Source organism: Pseudogymnoascus destructans (assembly GCF_001641265.1).
Source record: "Pseudogymnoascus destructans isolate 20631-21 unplaced genomic scaffold scaffold_12, whole genome shotgun sequence".
Classification (NCBI taxonomy): domain Eukaryota; kingdom Fungi; phylum Ascomycota; class Leotiomycetes; order Thelebolales; family Thelebolaceae; genus Pseudogymnoascus; species Pseudogymnoascus destructans.
This window is the reverse complement of record NW_020167531.1, coordinates 301,914-319,720: the sequence shown is the minus strand read 5'-3', so window position 1 is coordinate 319,720 and position 17,807 is coordinate 301,914. Positions and strand designations below refer to the sequence as shown.

The 17,807-nt window shown below is 49.0% G+C and overlaps 9 protein-coding genes across 9 annotated transcripts; 4 read left to right on the top strand and 5 right to left on the bottom strand.

The window, feature by feature from the left end:
- Window positions 1-218: 218 nt before the first annotated feature.
- Window positions 219-3,424, bottom strand: VC83_06413 (uncharacterized protein). Its single transcript, XM_024470014.1, has 6 exons — window positions 2,962-3,424; window positions 2,615-2,706; window positions 1,856-2,482; window positions 1,545-1,806; window positions 936-1,494; window positions 219-892 (listed from the first exon to the last, which is right to left on the bottom strand). The coding sequence occupies exons 1-6, from the start codon at window positions 3,043-3,045 to the stop codon at window positions 474-476; spliced, it is 2,043 nt and encodes a 680-aa protein (XP_024323661.1). The 5' UTR covers window positions 3,046-3,424; the 3' UTR covers window positions 219-473.
- A 377-nt stretch (window positions 3,425-3,801) lies between these two features.
- On the top strand, window positions 3,802-4,355 carry CKS1 (Cyclin-dependent kinases regulatory subunit (Cell division control protein cks1); the record flags this gene model as incomplete). Its single annotated transcript, XM_024470013.1, has 4 exons — window positions 3,802-3,899; window positions 4,001-4,145; window positions 4,207-4,265; window positions 4,322-4,355. The coding sequence occupies 4 exons, from the start codon at window positions 3,802-3,804 to the stop codon at window positions 4,353-4,355; spliced, it is 336 nt and encodes a 111-aa protein (XP_024323660.1).
- A 915-nt stretch (window positions 4,356-5,270) lies between these two features.
- On the bottom strand, window positions 5,271-5,825 carry VC83_06411 (uncharacterized protein; the record flags this gene model as incomplete). The annotated part of the gene is made up of 2 exons (XM_024470012.1): window positions 5,271-5,327; window positions 5,406-5,825. 2 exons carry the CDS (start codon window positions 5,823-5,825, stop codon window positions 5,271-5,273), a joined length of 477 nt encoding a protein of 158 aa, XP_024323654.1.
- Window positions 5,826-6,574: 749 nt separating this feature from the next.
- On the bottom strand, window positions 6,575-8,593 carry ERO1 (endoplasmic oxidoreductin-1; the record flags this gene model as incomplete). Its single annotated transcript, XM_024470011.1, has 3 exons — window positions 6,575-6,689; window positions 6,773-8,418; window positions 8,477-8,593. 3 exons carry the CDS (start codon window positions 8,591-8,593, stop codon window positions 6,575-6,577), a joined length of 1,878 nt encoding a protein of 625 aa, XP_024323659.1.
- An 881-nt stretch (window positions 8,594-9,474) lies between these two features.
- Window positions 9,475-9,807, bottom strand: VC83_06409 (uncharacterized protein; the record flags this gene model as incomplete). The annotated part of the gene is made up of 1 exon (XM_024470010.1): window positions 9,475-9,807. The coding sequence occupies one exon, from the start codon at window positions 9,805-9,807 to the stop codon at window positions 9,475-9,477; it is 333 nt and encodes a 110-aa protein (XP_024323680.1).
- A 1,715-nt stretch (window positions 9,808-11,522) lies between these two features.
- VC83_06408 (uncharacterized protein) lies at window positions 11,523-12,033 on the top strand (the record flags this gene model as incomplete). The annotated part of the gene is made up of 1 exon (XM_024470009.1): window positions 11,523-12,033. The coding sequence occupies one exon, from the start codon at window positions 11,523-11,525 to the stop codon at window positions 11,802-11,804; it is 282 nt and encodes a 93-aa protein (XP_024323681.1). The 3' UTR covers window positions 11,805-12,033.
- A 1,160-nt stretch (window positions 12,034-13,193) lies between these two features.
- VC83_06407 (uncharacterized protein) lies at window positions 13,194-13,493 on the top strand (the record flags this gene model as incomplete). The annotated part of the gene is made up of 1 exon (XM_024470008.1): window positions 13,194-13,493. One exon carries the CDS (start codon window positions 13,194-13,196, stop codon window positions 13,491-13,493), a length of 300 nt encoding a protein of 99 aa, XP_024323676.1.
- Window positions 13,494-14,050: 557 nt separating this feature from the next.
- Window positions 14,051-15,395, bottom strand: USB1 (nuclease). Its single transcript, XM_024470007.1, has 3 exons — window positions 14,882-15,395; window positions 14,591-14,831; window positions 14,051-14,536 (listed from the first exon to the last, which is right to left on the bottom strand). Exons 1-3 carry the CDS (start codon window positions 15,201-15,203, stop codon window positions 14,068-14,070), a joined length of 1,032 nt encoding a protein of 343 aa, XP_024323677.1. The 5' UTR covers window positions 15,204-15,395; the 3' UTR covers window positions 14,051-14,067.
- A 12-nt stretch (window positions 15,396-15,407) lies between these two features.
- Window positions 15,408-17,548, top strand: VC83_06405 (uncharacterized protein). Its single transcript, XM_024470006.1, has 3 exons — window positions 15,408-15,933; window positions 16,004-16,705; window positions 16,763-17,548. The coding sequence occupies exons 1-3, from the start codon at window positions 15,904-15,906 to the stop codon at window positions 17,084-17,086; spliced, it is 1,056 nt and encodes a 351-aa protein (XP_024323678.1). The 5' UTR covers window positions 15,408-15,903; the 3' UTR covers window positions 17,087-17,548.
- Window positions 17,549-17,807: the final 259 nt, after the last annotated feature.

The window sequence follows — 17,807 nt, the reverse complement described above, 5'->3', positions numbered from 1 at the left end:
GCCAGTCACTCATACGTAGAGGTAGAAGAAGAATTTCTATCAGCATAAGTAACTGGTATCAAACCCTCTGGTAAGGCTGTCGCTCTTCAGACTTTGGGCGGCACGAGTAACTTATATGGGATTATAATTTCGAGCTAAATCATTTCATCAAACGGTTCTCATTTTTGCCACCATTGTATCTTTCCATGCTGCATGGAATTTTATTTTCGAGCTAAATCATCTCATTGAACGGTTCTCATTCTTGCCACTTAGAGACTATCTATTCTGTACACTATGACTGAAGGCCTCGTTTTGGGTCTTCGTTAAAACCAACTCCACCCATGCCATCAATATAAGAAACAAATCCGTATACCCAACCCCCATAAAACTCCCAATAGCCAGTCTAGTACCTGCCCAAGACCTCATTTGTATGCTGGTTGTACAAGTGCAAACAAGCCCCCAACACACCGACACGACGGTGGCCATGTACCCTTCTATCTCAATAAATTCGCAAATATGGTGACCTTCTCAAGCTCGACCTCCTGACCACTGGCTGCCCTCGATGCTCCCTTGGGAAGTGCAGCAATCAGCTCCACCTCGATTCTGTTCACTCCTGGCAGAAGGCGTGCTTCAAACAGGGGGTTTCTGTGATCGATTGGCTGCCCAGGCACCTGCGGCATCGCGACTAGGCGTTGTGTGCCAGAGGTCACAAAGAGCTTGTGCTGGCGCTCCATCAACGAATTAGCAATAGTCGGCTTTATCTGTAGGTAGTAGTGTGTATGCGGCAGATTAATCGTGATGCTTTGCTGTGTCATCGTCGGCGATGGCGGGAGGTCCATGTGGAAATGGCGGGTTAAGTGGAGTCCGGGGTGGGTGGATAGATGCAGATTGGTTATCATAGAATCAGATGCATCTAATAAAGTTAGTTCGGGTTGTTTATGTAGGAGTAGGCTCACCTTTTCCTGGAAGACGCCACTTGGAGTCGAATGTTGGGACTGGCGGGGGTTGATATGGAGAAGGCTGCATGTGGCCGTAACCTGGGGCGGTACCGTTTAAATGATGTCCATTCGCCGCCACTGCAGGACCAAGTCCTGTAGGAGGCGCCATAGAGACGCTATTCATTTGCGTAGCTGGTAACCCCTGGACGCCGGCCACTGAGGAGGGTTGCATCGAAGGGGATGGCCGATCCTCGCTCTTTACCGGCGCAGACGCAGATACTGACAGCGTGGGCGAGTTTACAGAGCCAGATATGCTTCGTCCTCTATCAATATGACCAACTGCTGAAGCTGGGCGGACCACGCTACCAGGTGCTGCTTCCCTCGACGAAGCACCATTTGCGAGGGGAGTGATTGTTGGGGGCGTTTCCCTGAGCGACTCAGCAGGGCTTCCTTTGGCACCCATACGTAGCATTATCTTGGGCCCAGCTTCTGGAGCCGAAACCTTCAACTTGAGCTTTTGCTGGGGTGGTTCTTGGACGACCTTCTTCGCTGCGGCAAGGCGTTTGTTGAAGAAAATCTTTTGTTGTAAATTAGTATCAGATATGAAAGACCTGAAATTTAGCTTACCTCGAGATTGTCAGCAAGTGCGGAGATGGCGCTTCCATCCTCGTTGTAATGCTTAGCATTCTTCCAAATAGATGAAACCTCCTCTTCGAAGGCATCCCAGCTTTTGAAATCAGAAGTGCCAATGGTTTCACTTCTAGTGTGGCTACCGCGTATGTGCTTTCTCAGCGTATTGAAGCTGACAGGATTAGGGATAACTTGATAGTAATCTTTAAGCTTGCGGTCTGGAAGTTTGATAAACGGCTCGAAGGTTGGATACTCATCACTACATAGCAAGTTAGTGCTCATTCTTAAACGAAATCTAGAAGACATACTCTTCATCCTCCTTGTAGTGAGTCATCTCTTCGGCAATTTTCTCTTGTGCTTGCTGAAAGTTAAGGCCATTGAACGAACCGCCGACTTTGACGACTCCATCCTGCCCACCTGGAGTGGAAGTGGCTCGTCGCTGTCTCTCCAGCTCGAAAGCTACGGGATTCTTCGGTGGACGCCCTGGCCTTCGTTTGGCAGAACCGGGGATAGCAATCTCCGAGGTAGGCGTCATAGAAGCCTCAATTTCTGTGCCCGTCACCTCATGGTCACTTTCGCCTTCTGCGTCAATATCTTCCACTGCAATCGCAGTACCGTCGTCAGGAATCGGTGTCGGGAATGACTGGTACTTAGGGTCCTTATATGCCGGGTTCTTCTTTTGCATGAAAGCCGTAACAATTTTGCGGATGCGCTCAGCATCTTTGTGTATCAGGGACTCCCTTTCATTGTAGTCTTTGGCATTTTGGACCAGACGTTTCCAGAAACTCTCCAGCGACGTAAGCGTAGGGAATTCGCGGTTGTTTAGTTTGGCCTCGATCATATCGATGGCGATGGGCATCTTTGTCCTTTTGAAGTAATCGGGAATGGCATCTCTACTGGGTAGAGAGAGAAAGTCATTAACTGCAGGTCGCCCTCTGTTGACAATTAGCATGGATCCCTCAAGGAATGTCGTCTTGGTAGTAATGCGTTGTGTTCAGAGAGGGACTGGTTGTCATAGTCGATAAGACACCCTCCTCATGGATATGTTATATCGGCGCTTCTCGTACCTTTTGTCTCTGGTATTCTTAATCTGTTCCAGCAATTCCAAGCCAACCTCTGACGTTGATTCTGACGTCTCGCCATAACTGGAAACTGAATCCTAGAAGAGAAAAACATATTAGCAACTGGCTTAATTACTTCTATCCCGTACGGGTATCTGTGGAGAGCTTCGGTAGAGTGCGTTCAGCTCGAGGAGCTCATCACCTCCGTTTGATAAGGCCGGAGGTGGAGTGGGAGCAAGCAGCCATGCGTCATGGGCAAGTATTTCCCCCGTCGCAACCCATCCGTCCCTCAAATTCAACAACAAATTTATATCGCAACGGGGCCAGCAACAACAAAGGAACAGTAGGCTTACTGATACTTTACGCCTCTTTGTGCCACGGTCGTCCAATTCATCTGCTGTAGATGCAGCACCGTTGGCCTTGCGCTTCGAATCCATTGTTGCGCTGTGCAATCGGTGTCGCGTAAAGTTGGCGATTACGACGCACACGGTATCAGAGCTTTTCGAGTATGTTGCACCAGTCAATGAGTCGAATTGTAACTGGCGTCAACGGGTGAAGCGCGCAAAGATGGGGTTTGACGCGATTATTGTGGTAGGGATGATCGGAATTGGAGAGGTTTCGACGCGTGCACGGCAAGGCGAAGGCGACAGAGCTCCAGAATCGTCCCTTTCAAGACAAGAGAGTGTCTGTGCACGACAGATGTGTTCTCACTTTGCGCTCGAAGAACCGTTAATAGCTTATAGGTACGAGAAATCCGATGATAGAGCCCGAATAGCCTCAATTTCCAAATATATATTTATATATCGTATATACGACACCTGTATTGTGTGGGCAGAGCATAGACATGCCACGTGACTTCGCTATCAAATTGTCCCAACACTTATCAGCCTCAGGCACACATCTGATAAGCAGGCACCCAAGTAAACAATAGAGAATCCCAACGTTTATTTTTGCCTTTCGCCGTTTTGCTAAATTCTGACTCTTTTAACTGTGATCACGACTTTTGCAACATTACGCCCTTTGACTCGCGCCTCATAAACACTCTGAGACGTAGTTCATCCGGCAAACCGGCGGTCGGAGTTCCATTCCCCCACCCCCACTGTTCCTGTTGGCTAGGAAAGCGCATACATACAACGTCCAGCCCACCAAACTTCTCCCACTCACCAAGGGATCCTTCACTCCGGTAAACAGACATGGATTACAACAGACGGAACAAGGCACCACGGCCTCTGTCGGAGGCTGAGAAGGAGCGCCTGGAAGAATATATCGACTCAATTCACTACTCTCCTCGGTACGTTCTGTCGCCCTCAACCCCGCACTGTAGACGCGGGGCAGATTCAAAGACAATAGGGAGCACGCTATTGTGTAAACAGGCACTAATATCCAATCCAGCTATTCCGACGACGACTACGAATACAGACATGTTCAGCTACCAAAGGCTATGCTGAAGGCCATCCCAAAAGAATATCATGATCCGTCAAAAGGGACCTTGAAACTGCTCTGGGAAGAAGAATGGAGAGCGATAGGTATTACCCAGGTACGCAGATATACCCCCCGCCCCCACAGTTATATGATCGTTGCTAATTCTATAATTATAGAGTCTAGGATGGGAGCATTACGAGGTGCACGAACCGGAACCACATATCCTCCTGTTCAAGTAAGCTTCCCACCTCTCTGAAACCGAAAAAAAGAAAGCGTCCTAACAATTCCTAGGCGTCCGATCAACTACGTGCCCCCGGCACAATGAGCCCCCCCCCTCTTTAAATAGACGCTACGGCGTTCATCAACAGCGGTGCCCTCGCGGCTCTAGATTTCAGCACGAAGCGGAGTTCGGAATTCACAATCAGCATATTTTGCAGCATGCGTCGACGAGTTTTCGACGCCTGACATCATGTCCCTCGTCATCTCGAAAATGGACTTCCAGCCGACACATACTGGGTTATTCCTCGAATAAGTATTGTCTTGTGTATCAAACCAGTGCGTTAGGACGGGTTTATGACAGATATTTCTGAATTCAATGATGGAACTATGCATAAAGTGTCTTTCGTGATGCTCGCTTGCTGGATCTGTTCAACTGATGATCCCGTGAATGTTCAATGGTCGCGGTAATATTCGACTTTTACTGCCTCTGTCTCGACTCTGGACCCTGGCTGCGATGACCCAGACCGCTCCATCCTCTCATTCTCTCTTCACCTTCTTTCTTTGCCTGAAAAGCATAGGAGTATATATCACCAGAAACAATTTCACTTGCATGCTGCTACTTCTCATTTCAGAAGGTGAATATCATCGCATTTCACGTTGGTATATATGCGTCCATTACCCCTAAAACCCTGGCATCATAATCCCGGGTCCTTCCTCCGCTCCGCCCCTGTTGAGACTGGTGGCATCCACGCACCGTATTCAAAACTCATCGCGAATGCATCCATAAACCAATAAACCAAATAACTCACTGCCCGTTTTCCGGAACGCCTCCCGTCCCTTGTGAGCGTCTTCAGAGTGGTAAAGATTCGCCGGTGCCTGTATCTTTGGCCGTATAATACCTAGGTTCATCCATCTGCCGCATAGCTCCCATGTTCATCAGTTCGCCATAAAACGCCCATGCCCATCTATTCGCCGCACAATGCTCGTCCCAATCAATCCGCCATGCAATGCCGACGCCCATCTATCCGCCGTGCGACTCACTGAACACGTCAATCAAGTCATGGTTCTCAACCCCCAGCTGCCATCTAATGTTAGCCAGTTATCCCGCTCTCAACCCCCCTGCCCAACACAAAGAACAAAAACTAAACAAACTCACCTCCTTCGCCGCCAAAGGCTTGTAGTAATCAATCCTCGTATTGCAAGGCAAGTAGAAGAACAGCTCCCAAGCCATGTATCTACGCCCATCATCATATCTCCACATCTCCAAACAGCAATCAATCTCATGTCTCATGATCGTGTCCGGCCCAATCTTGAAGACCACCTCCTTGCGCGGGCCCATGCGGAAAGTCACGTACATGACCTCGTGGGAGCCGTGGGAGAGATCGAAATCATGCGGCACCGCTGTGGGCTGGCCGATGAATTGGTTGGTCTTCAGCTGAGAGGCGAGGAGCTCGATGAGTTGGGCGCCTTGGCCGCTGGCGAGGGCGTGTTGGATGATGGAGAGGGGGTCGGTGGGGAGGGTCGAGGTGGGTGAGTAGCTCCTGCCGCGGCTGGAAGTGACGGAGAGGACGGCCATTGTGGTGGTAGTGTTGGGTTGTGTGGTTGTGTTGGTGATGTTTGTGTTGGCGTTGAAGTGAGGTTTGAGTGGATCTGTTGTTGGTGTGAGAGTTTGAGTTGTGGAGGTTGGTATGATATGTATGATGGTAGAAGCTGAGGAGACCTGAATTTATACTGGTCTCAGACTCGGCTGGCTGTTGTAGGCACCCGCTGCTTGATCTTCTTCGAGACGACTCGAGAATAAAGAAGGGAAGAGGTGAAGAAAGCTGTGGTTGTTTCTGTATGTCTGTGTCTGTATTGTAGAAAGTCAGAGACACCTTGAAGGGCTCGGTATGTTGCAGCGGATGCTTTGGACTGCCTGCAATATTGCTGCAATTTATATTATTTTGCCTGCCAGGAGAGAAGAGAAACATAGGAGAAGGAAAGTCTAAAACCAGTGAGAGTAGCGACTCGATAGCCAAAGGCCAGAGACAGCAGTGTCATGACATGAGAATGGTATAGACATAGAAATTTATCTTTCATTTCCAAAATACAGAACAGACAGGTTCTCCCAAGAACTGCATATATACTCTATCTCACCTCCATCTTCCCCCCCGTAGATAGCAAAATGAGTTTCTCTCAACATACCATGTATCTCTATCCCACCCACCCAAAAAACGCCATCGCTGATGCAAACTAAGCCCCAAGATTTCCCATTCCCAGAAAAAATGCCCCTTTTAGCTTAATGAAATATAGAAAGGGGCGAGCACGGACAGCCAGCCCAGCAGTCTAATAGAACTCCTCAGGGCCCGGGACGCGTTTCCATCCCCAGGTGCGCATCGGGATGGGGAGACCGATGTAGTTGTGCCATAGGCGACTGAGCTCGTTGGTGAAGATGTGCCATCTGTTTGGTGTTAGTCTTCATCACTCTATTGATAGTGACAGCCGCTACGATATCCGTAAAGGGAGAAAGGGGGGTAAACTTACGCAACCTTGGGAAACCCAATCCACTGCTTGAAGATATATATCACAATGCGGTAAATGATCCAAGTCTCGTTGCAAATCGCTTCCCACGCCGACTCTTCCGTGGTATCGCGGCGCTTACGATGATCGCCAAAGACTTTTTGGATATCCTCATCCTCATCCTCGGCCGTCTCTTGGCGTTCCTTCTCTGTCATCTCACCCGTATCCTTGTAGCTCTTCCCCGACACCTGCTGCCTCCCCAGCCTCTCCCGATCCGTAATCACATGATACTCCTCCCCCTTTCCTTTTCCTGACGCGCTATCTTCGGCATCAACTAGGTCTCTGAACTTGCCAACAGCGTCTAAAGAGCTGCTGATCCTAGCGAGCGTGTTGAACAGCGCCACCAGCTCCGTCCGCTTCAGCTGCGGCGCAACTTGAAGATCACCCTCCAGCGCGTGCGGGTTGTCAAACTCAAAGAGCACCTTCAGAGCCGTACCGTAACCGTTTGTCTGCAGCTTTCCCCACAGTCGGCACTTGTCGCACCCGACACAGTCCATCATGCGGCTAATATTGCGGAAGCGGTTACGGAAGTCCTCCTTCAGACTCGGTCCCTCGCCATTCACAAACATCAGGCTCTCGTCGAAGATATTCGGCTCGCGCGCGGCCTGGGCAGAGATGGCAAGGACTTTGCTCTTCGTCTCCGCGTCCTGCGTCGGGTCACCTGAGCAGTACGTGTAATCGTTCAAGTACGGCCCCAGCTTAGCCACGGCGCGCACGACGAGGGCGTAGTTGAAGTACAAGTTCGAAATGCGCTCCGGGTGCTCGTGCAGCCTCTCATGGTAGCACGTCAGATTCGGACCCCATTGGCCTGTCAACTGGTTGAGCGAGTACTGGCAGATATGTGCGCTGATACTCGCGTGCATGCCCGACACCACGCGGTAAAAGACGCGCTTCTCCAGACACTCATCCTCGTTCTCGAAGCCCGTCTCGGCGCTCGGGGCATTGCCTAGTAGCGGAGCGTGCTTCGCGCCGCCCTGCATCACGAACTTGAGCTCGTTGGCGGCGGGGAACGGCATGCTCGCCGTTTTCGGCTTGCCGAGGGACGCGGACTTGGGGAAGGATGAGCGGCTGAAGCAGTTCTCGCGGTATATGGCGTCCCAGACTTGGTTGGCGCTCGCGCCGCTGTATCCGGTGAAGCGCTCGGGGTTGTCGACTAGACTCACGTAGTCGCCCTTGCCAGTAGCGGACTCGTCTTCTGGTACACAGTAGTCCCTGCTATCACATTCGTCGTCGTATTCCATCACGCAACTCTCCGCTGTGTCCTCTCCCAGCATGCCTTGTAGCGGCCTCTCCGGACCGCGTTCAGCTTGTTGCTTTCGCCCAGGGTGAACGGCCTTTGGTCCTTGCAGCTTCGATAACTCCTCTGAGCGCCAGACGAGTGGTATATCCTCCTCATTGTCGAGCGTGTTCACGGCGCAGGCAATGTTGCCACACATGCCGCCGTCGTCGTTCCAGAAGGGACATTGCTTATTGAATAGGTTGAGGCGGTAGTATGCAAAAAAGTCGGTATGCTTGGTAAGGTCTTCGACCGCAGGACTGAGCGCCTTGTTTAGATTATCGATTGTAGAGTAGGAGGCGCATGCATCGGAAACAATTGCTTTCGGGTGGATCTGTAGGTGGTCAGAGAGGCAAGGCAAGGATGGAAGCTAAGGGATGGGCTGGACTTACGGCGCATTCGTCGGCGGCTTCGGGGACAATGTTTCTCGCGACTGCTTCGCTGTTTGCATCAGATGTATGCAAGAGCGCAAACACAGCGAGGTAGAAGAGTTGTGCTGCCGTCCTCATGGTGGCGATGGGGAAGTCTTCTGGCGACACAAGGCCAGCACCTTTACAATTGGGAACTCGTGAAGCGCTCGGAGCCTTGGAAATGATGCAGATGGCGGATTCTAGATTGTAAAGTTTCTAGCAGACTGGCAGGTTGTATATTTATTGATCCCTCAATTTAAACTTGTCGAAAGATCTTAAAGAAAGTGCTTCCAATCCAATTAAGGTCCAGGAATTTGGGGCGTGGCTCGATGCGGTATAACTTTCGAGAAGTCACTTAAAAGTACAGAACCAAACTCTCAATCATAAAAAGGTCGGCATGGTATTGAAAATGGGGAAAATATAAATACAAATCAAATCGGAAATGTTGTGTTTACAAAGCCAGGGTAATTTAATCTGTACTTTTCGTCAACGTGTCCATTCCTACCATCTGATAATTCAGATTCAAGGCGCGGGAGGGTCGGACCACGGATTAAAGTTCCGCCAGTAAGAGGAGCCACCAAGTGGCGATCTCCACCACCCCAAAATCACGATGGGCGATTTTCGCCGTGCCTCAGGCCCCAACCACCCCTGTCGCTCACCGCCCAATTGGGCCGTAGCAGCGTCGCCTCCACCGCCGTGGCTTCAGTGGCATTTCTTGGTGCCAGCGACCGTATATCGGCCAATCTTCTTCGTATGGAGCAGTAGATAGACTCTTATTTGTAGCTACATATTGATATAGAACAAGTGTAGGATTAAGGTGGTACGAGCCTGTTTTTCGATTGTACGTGCTGTGATACCTGTGGCCTTTGCTTTACTTTCGGTACAACACTACTACAGTCAACTCCCGTTAAGTCGATACAATTGGTGACACGTGTAAATATCGTAAAAGTGAAAATATCGTTATATTGAAATGCCAAGTATTATGTAATCCACCTATCCAATGTCTCCTGAACCAATGAATTAAGCTGAATTGCCTCAATTTCACCCTCCAAACGCTCTAATGCCCTGAGGTGATTGGCTTGGAGAGCATCCTGACACTCCGTATACTCAATCAGAACTTTAAGGGCATTGCGAGCATCAGAGGCTGAATAAACAGCCTCTTCAGTCTCAGGCTCCTCTTCTTGCTCATCATTTTGAGTAGGATCACTAAGATGCTCATCCAAAATCTCCTGTAGTATACCCTCCTCATCTGTTGTAACTTCTGTATTGTTGATTTGCTCGTCGATAGGATTTAAAAAGTTCGAAATAGCCATTGAATCATGTATATTGCCAGCTTTCGTATAGTTGTGAAAGGTCTGTCGGTGTAATTGAGGTTGGAAGAGTGATTAGAGTTGTAAGAAGTGTTGATTTTCGAAAGCAATTGTATATAGTTGATTGTAAAACTTGTTGATCCCAGCCTCGTAAGATCCAGCGAATTGAAAGTCGTAAGCTTGCTTGCTTAATCGGATCCAGATTCGAATTATAACATTCAAGCATAAAACAGAGCCATTGTCGACGGTAATAAGCTTGAAGAGATTGAATAATGCCTTGATCAAGAGGCTGGAATCGACTAGTACTATGTCATACTGACATTCGTTGCACTCAGTTTGCTATCAAACTCAAGAGCAAACTTGGAAATCTCCTCCTCAAACCTACAAGTCACTATACATATTTTGGCTTATCACACCAACAACAAGAGCAATACTACTCAACGATTGCTACAACCATCTATGATTCATTACACGTCATCGCTCCTTAGTTACTGGGCCGATATTACCACATAGCATATCTCTACAACCCTCTATGATTCATTACATGACATCACTCATACTACCACATGACATATCTCTACCAACTAGAGGCCTAGGAGCATGAACGATAGCTCTAAAAGCTCCTACGAACCTCTATGATTCATTTGAGATAGTCGATTTACTGTATTGTCTGCTTGCCCTTTCCTTGCCCTTTCCTTAAGAAAGGGCAAGCAGACAATACAGTAAATCGACTGTCACATACTTCCATGTCTTTTCCAAGCTTCCAAGCATTGATCTTGTTACTCCTTGTTTCTGAAAAGTCAGTGAGGTGCTAACCTCTGACTTATGCCTGAGTTCTCAGACTCAACATTTGTTACAACTTGTCTAAACCACTCCACTATATCATACACCTGATTGCTGTGTTGTGGAATAGTCTAAGCTATGACCCTTTGGCTCTTTTTCCTAAGACAGTGTGTTGTCTTAGTAAAATCATCCCTTCCTTGGGTGGCTAGATTCTCACATCTGGTGCACCCACAATTACAAGTATGACAATATAGCTGTGTATATTTTGAGAAGTGATCCTTCATATATAGAATCCACTTATATTGTCCTTAAAGGCTTGTGGCGCATATCAATTAGGTCGATTTAAACCCTCTCCTACGCTCGTCCACTTATAATAGGGACTAATGGAGCTTTTGTTGTATTTGATCGATTTAGTGTGCAATTCTTACACCGTTTAAGTATAAATTCAACATCCTCTCGCTTTATTCCATAGTATTGCTGCTTAATGGTAGGCCACCTTATACAACCTGAATGTGGGAGCTTTAGGTGCTCTTGTAATAACATCAAACATCTCTGCTTTTAGTACAACATATCGAGGCTGTAGATGTCGTGTATCGCTCTGTTTATATAGGTTATTATTAATAAGCTTAAAGCTAGATTGTGTACGTCTTTTAAGGTTTATACTCTCTCTATCGTAAATGTAAAAAGGCTGCTAGGTTGTATGGTATAGTGCGTATACGGTGCCATTTTTCAGGTGAGAATTGCTCTCGATCGTAGTAAGTAGAGATGCTTATATAGGCTTCAAAAGCAGTACCGTTTGGAAACGGGTTAATTGAAGCAATAGTAGCCATAATATTAATGTAGGATATAGGATTTAAATATTCTACGATACTATCTACACTACTTATTAGGCTAAGTTTGGGTTGGGCTGAGTTTACGGTTGGGCCGGCCAGTTCATGAACCAGCTCAGTTCACGGTTGGGCCGGAACATATATGAACGGGCCCAGAAAGAGTTCCTCCCAGACCGGGACTCGCGCACTGGAAAGTTTGTCGTGAGGGATCCCAAGATAAGTCCCGTCATGAACGAATTTTCCCTTATGCAGAGCATGGCGGCTGGGATGCTCAACGAACGGAACGAATTTGACCTTCGAAAGGTTAGTGGCAAGGAAATCGGGATGCAGAAGCTTCCGGCAGCACGGAAAGTTGTGTTGAACCGCGAGGCCAGGCTCGGGGGATGAGAGCACAGCAAGAGGTAGGAGTCTGCAGAACCTTGTCCAGAGCTCGCAGCGGGAAATCGAAGAAGTTGTGGGGGTTCGCGAAGAGATAATTGAGAAGTTGAGCCGCGATGCGTTGGAGATGGAAGAGGAGAATGCTCGACTCCGGGCTATGCTGGGGATGGAATGACGGACGGGAGGGTTATGGGCGGTGTTCGGGGCCTTATTCGGCATCTGGTATGGTGTTATCGCGTGGTGACTTGAGTTTCAAAATTCTCATGCGGGAGGTTTGCAAAGGGCACAACTTTGGTTTCAGTGGATTTGCTTCCTGGTGATTTTGAAGTAGTTGCAGCCTGGGAAGCTTCAACAGCCCCAGCCTTAAAGTCTTATATTTTCTAGAGAATATATCATTATTGACTCAGAAATACTCGTGAGATAATCGCTACAATGCCAATGTGACTGGGACTAATAATAGGATACTAGGCGCAACTCACTCTTCAAGTTGGTAATGTGTATATTTTTCTTGCCGGTTATCTTTGATTGATACCGCTTATTTATTTTGCTCCTTCCCTCCTAGATAGAAGGGTGACCGCGCTCTTTCCTTTTCGAGTGAGGATAGGGTGCGCCTTCCTCGCAGTGCGACACCCGCGAGTGTGTCATCTCGAGAAATGAGTTTGTTTCCTGTTTCTTTTCCGTTGTCCTGTGTCTACTGTGCAGATCTGCATCCTTTCTGCTGCTCCTTTTACTTTGCGACTGCTCTGTGTTTTACCCCTACTGCTCTCGTGTGTGTGTTTTTTTACGACTACTCTGGGCACGATGGCTAACGAGCCGGAGATGCTACAGCTGTTGAGGGTGATTACATGGAAGTGTCTTGCTGTCCCTACGAAGAGCACTCGTTACATATACAGACTGTACTTCCCAGATGAAACTGCGTTATCCGAAACGATTTCCTCTCTCTCTCTCTCGAGTTCTGCAATGGTCTCCGGAGACCGTGAAAGGGGCTGCACCCCCTTTACTCAATTTTTCCAGAGCCTCCCTGCGGCGCCGAAAGGCCAATGGGGAATTTATGTTATTGAGCTTTGAGAAACCAGACGCCCAGCCCCAAATCTATACTGGATCAGGTACTGATACTATGGGTGGCGTTCGTAAGCGGTTGAATTCATACGCCCACTGTCGGTCCAGTTTTTTTCTTCCTCGTTTTCTCTGGAGACGCCATACGAACGGGCTACACCATCTCCCACAGTGGCCTGTTAGTCTGGTCTTAAATTCCGCATGTGACAAAATTTGCAAAGCTCCGATTTCTCTTTCTCGCGTTCGAGGCAGACTTTACGTTTTTATTCTGGGCTGTACGATCGAAAAAGAGCGATTATGGCATGACTTCGTGTCACCCTTGGCCGCTGGAATCTTTTGAGTATGGCGGCCTTCAAGGCAAAGGGCACCTATAAGACCATTGACGGCATCAAGACCTGTTCGTCCCTCTGTAGCCACAGCCCTCTTAATGAAGACACACCTGGAATCTTGGCCTGTCGGCTGAGGAGCTCGAGGCCGCTGCCTCAGATGCGAAAGCGAAGAAAAGCGCTTACAACAAAGCTTACAACAAGATTCATAGCATGGAACGGTATCAGCGCATCCGGGCTGAGCGCATTAAGAGCAACACTGCGCAACACTGAATATAAGAAGGACAATGCCGACAGGATTAGGCGAGTCCGATAGAGCGGAAGAAATACTACTGTGTGATGTGTAATAATGCTTTTCCCCGGCTTCCCGATCTCAGAAGGCATAATCTTACCAAGCGCCACCTTCGAGAGATGGCTATGGCTAGTGCTTCGGGCGAATTTCGTTGCCAAATTTGCAACTTTTCCTGCAACGTTACTGACCAGGATGATCTTGAAAAACATTAACGCAACACCATCCGAAGGCGCCTACGGCTGATATTCCGGAGTTTTATTGTCATATTGCGTTATTGCCTGCCCCAATCAATATAAACTTAACCGGCACAACGATTCCATAAGACACCTGAAGCCCCAAAAGAACTCGATGGGACCGGGTGCGGCCGTCATAGAAAAAGAACGAGGTCGCAGAAATCATCTCTGCTGGTAAGACAGTCTCTGTGGGCAGCATCAGCCGGAAGAGGAGCCCTGTGTTTTTGGCAAGAACTATGAGGCAGACGAGTACATAAATGCCCCGTCTACGGGCACTGTCAGAGGTAAAGTTCAGGAAGAAGCTCAGGAGCGGTGGGCTAGAGGCTTGGAAGTATAATTTTCATATTAAGGTCTATTTACTCAATTTATATCCCAAAAAGCCCCTTTCTCTCCTCTCTATCTACGGATAGGGGTATACTCGTTACAACATTACCGATCTTAGCCTTGATCTCCGAAGCCACAATTGGTGTGGATGCGGAATTTAGTTTCTCAATTTCAGAAGCAGCGGGTGGTTGCCAGCTACCAGCTGTCTTTGGCGGGACGGTGAGAGCCCATGCTATGCTGATATGAAAGGAGGATGAGAGGTCCTTTTTTGGGGAAGGTGAGCTTGATGGTGGTTGTGGTGGTAGTTTGCTTTGCCCCGTTGTATTGGGGTCAGGAGACACGGCGGAAGCGTACAGGGGAGGCTGGCCATGTGACTGGACGGTGCCGTTGCATACTCGTAGTAGCTTGTTCAAGTTATCCTGTAGCGGTTTTGAAACTCGTAGAGCCAGAAACCAGCGCGTCCCTTCGTAGTTAGACGCCCAATCGCAGCCATTGAATGTGATGGGAAAACTAGATGTAGTTAGTCATGTGATCAGGTATCTCACAATGGAAGGGGGAGCTCACGGATGGATATCGCTATTTGAGATAGCTGTTTGGATAGAAGAGAGAAACGCGTCTTTTGTGGCTGTGCTGAACCCAATGGGGCGGGACAGACTGATATGCAGCGGGAGAGGGGAGCCGAGGTCACTGGTAAGGAGGGACTGGACGTCCAGATCTCCATCGTATTGAGTCCCGTATCGGGACTGGCCGCGGAACGAATCAACGAGCGATGTGAGAAGCTTATGCTCGGCGGGATTCGGATACCCTGCGGTTGTTAGAATGCAGTTTGCATATAATGGGAATGGGAGGGGTTACACTCGATGTAGAGGTGGGTTGGCCAGTTGCCTTGGACATGGGGCGTGGTGCGTTTGCGCCCTCCGTGGAGGGAGGGGTCGTCGTGGGCGCTGGCACGGGCGTTGGAGGCGTAGAGGTCGAGGAAGCGGGAGGGTAAGGGGGGGAGGGAGGGGGGCGTAGCTTCGTGTTTCCGTTTTAGGGTATTTCGAGGTTTGAGGGTGGCTGGAGTGTTTGTCGACGGGACTGCTGTTGTTGGCTTTCCCTCTTTGTCAGCTGCGGAACTATCTTCTTCATCCTGAGGTTCTTCATCGTCGCTGGAGGAGCTATAGTCGACGAGAGCCATTTAGTGATGGAGAATGTCTCGGCCCTTGGGAGCTGTCCAAAAACAGTAAGCTTCATCGCGATAAGGCTGCGTTAGGGGCTGTGACGTCTACGATAAGGAACCTTTAATGATTAGTCATCAATTACGTCATCAGGTTTATGGTGGGGGTGGTGGGGTGAATAAAAATAGCAGGAAGAATCAACTGTGCGCCGGGACGCGTGTCGTGCCAACATCTTGGTCTTGGTCCGGAATCCGAAAAATGACATCAGGAGTGACATCAGGTTGTTGAAAATGGAAAGTACCATCTTGCAATGCCCAACACCAAACATATACCTGTCTAGCTTGGGTAGTAAAAGTACAGTTACATGGCTGGGTAGTGGGATCGGTGACGGTGTCCAGCCAGGGCCGGATACATCTTTTTTACCTCGCTCCCAACTAAATACGTCGTCACACCCCCGTTCCATCCCATTCTCACAGATATCATATTGTATAGACACTCCTAAAAAGTCCAATTTCTCTCCATAATCTCTCTGACTCCGCCATCTCGATTCAACTAGAATATCCATTCACTGTCTCTACAAAAGAGTTGCTGCCAACCCAATAAACCTGTGAGAGGCGCCATCAGCCCCATTGAAATAGGCAGCTCTACTCGAATCGTCTACGATATCACATATTGAGTTCAGCACTCCGATCAGCTTCTACTATCAGGAGAGCTGCAAATATGGGTAGTACATCTGAAGATAAAGACTGGGTAAGCGTCTCCTTCTGTGGTTGCAGATGATAGTTTTGCTGGCAAGAGTCGCTGACAATGTCTATTCCAGGCATCGAGGTATCTCCTTGACCCTCTCACGGCTCCAGAGCCCAGCCAACTCACGGGTCCTGGGACTCACTTTGGGTCCACGTTAGACAAGAAGCTCACGCCAACTCCTCCGGCCTCTACGAGGTCATCTCAGTCAAAGTTGTCGTCGAGGAACCCATTTCGTGGTACCCAACCCCTCATAGACGTCACCCAGAAACCGCAGGGAGGTCAGGGGCTCAACGACAAACCACTCCCGAGGGGGCCTCCAAGACAACGCCACGGCTCCCTGAGCCAGAGGTATCCAGGAGATGTGTCCCACCGACCTCTGGATGTGATTAGGAAACAGAATAAGTTGGCCAGTCAAGCGCCACATCTGAAGAAAAAGCATCTCCCTCAAGCAGACCTTATCGATAGCTTGGATGCTTCCATGGACCAGCTCTATCATCATGAGGGGCCTTACGATGCAACTCTCCTCGCAAGGAACACGAGCAAGTACCAGAGTCCTATCGACGCAGTTCGTGCATCAAATGCAGAGGCATTGAAAGCTACTCCCCAGGAGAACATCCAAGATGCGCTTAGCAGGCACGTTCCATTGCAGGGGGTTGGCATTGTGCCTGCTGGGGGACGACTCGCTTCTGGGCAGGTCATGGACTACACCGAGGGTGACGACTTGATGAGGGACTCTGACGCACCCGGCGGGGCTTATAAAAGATGGGACGGAGTAGTAAGTCTACTTCACTTTAACGTACATACCAGATATGATTCCTAACGATGAGACTAGAAGTACTTACCAGAAGATTATAAAGGAAAGGGCGAGCCGTCATTTTCTGCCGACGCAGCACGGGACAAGAGGCGTGGGCATAGGAGGATTGCCTCGGAGGACAACTTTGTCTACGAAATGCAACCAACACCCAGGGCAAGGCCATCGTCTCGTCAGCGAAGTATCAGTGGGGTTGGCCCCGAGCAAGAGGGCTCGCCATCAGATGCTGCGAGGTATCCAGAGTTTGGGAGAAACGGGAGACCAAGCAGCTCTATGGGGCGCAAATTCGGTGATGGTATCAAACGCCGCTTCGGCAGCTTGAGAAAGAACAAGAAGCCCACTTAAGAGTGAAGTGTTTAAGACGCATTGCATCTATATCGGCTCCTATAGCCGTTCACTCTTCAGTTGGCTTCTATGCCATGAGATGTGCTTTATAGGTGCCCTTGGAGTTCATCTCACTGCCAGGCACCAGCGGGGTCATGGCTTCAGTACCGTCACTTAGGCGCGGGGAAGAGGGCGGGGTAGGCAAGTGAAGAAATTATTGGGATATGGGATCGGAACATTCTTTCCTACGTGGCACTCACTCATATTCGCACCCACCCGTCGCGATGTACGATTAGTGATGGGTTGTGGCGCGAGTGAGACAATATGAGAAGAAGCCACGCCACGTTGCTTTTAGAGCTGGTCAGCTGGAATTATTTGAGCATTCTTGAAAGTCCGCGGGCAATTGTATTAATATTAGTATAGCGCTTGATTAAATAAATTTGAAAAGAGCCATAGCGGCAGTAAACAATAAGTTCCATAACGTACATGTATAGCGAAAGCGCCAAACAAGCGAAAGCGCCAAAATGATGCGGTGACCAAACCCCCCAACTAAATGTTAAATTCCTCAACAACAAAACATGCCCCATAAAAACGATGAAAGCCAATTAGTGCTAGCTATCCAGGCTATGCAAAGCGACCCAAAGTTACGCCTTCGAGTTGCTGCTAGGATCTATTCTGTGGACCACCGCAAGCTAGGTCGTCGTCTAGAAGGTGTACCTTCACGACGCGATATCCAAGCCAA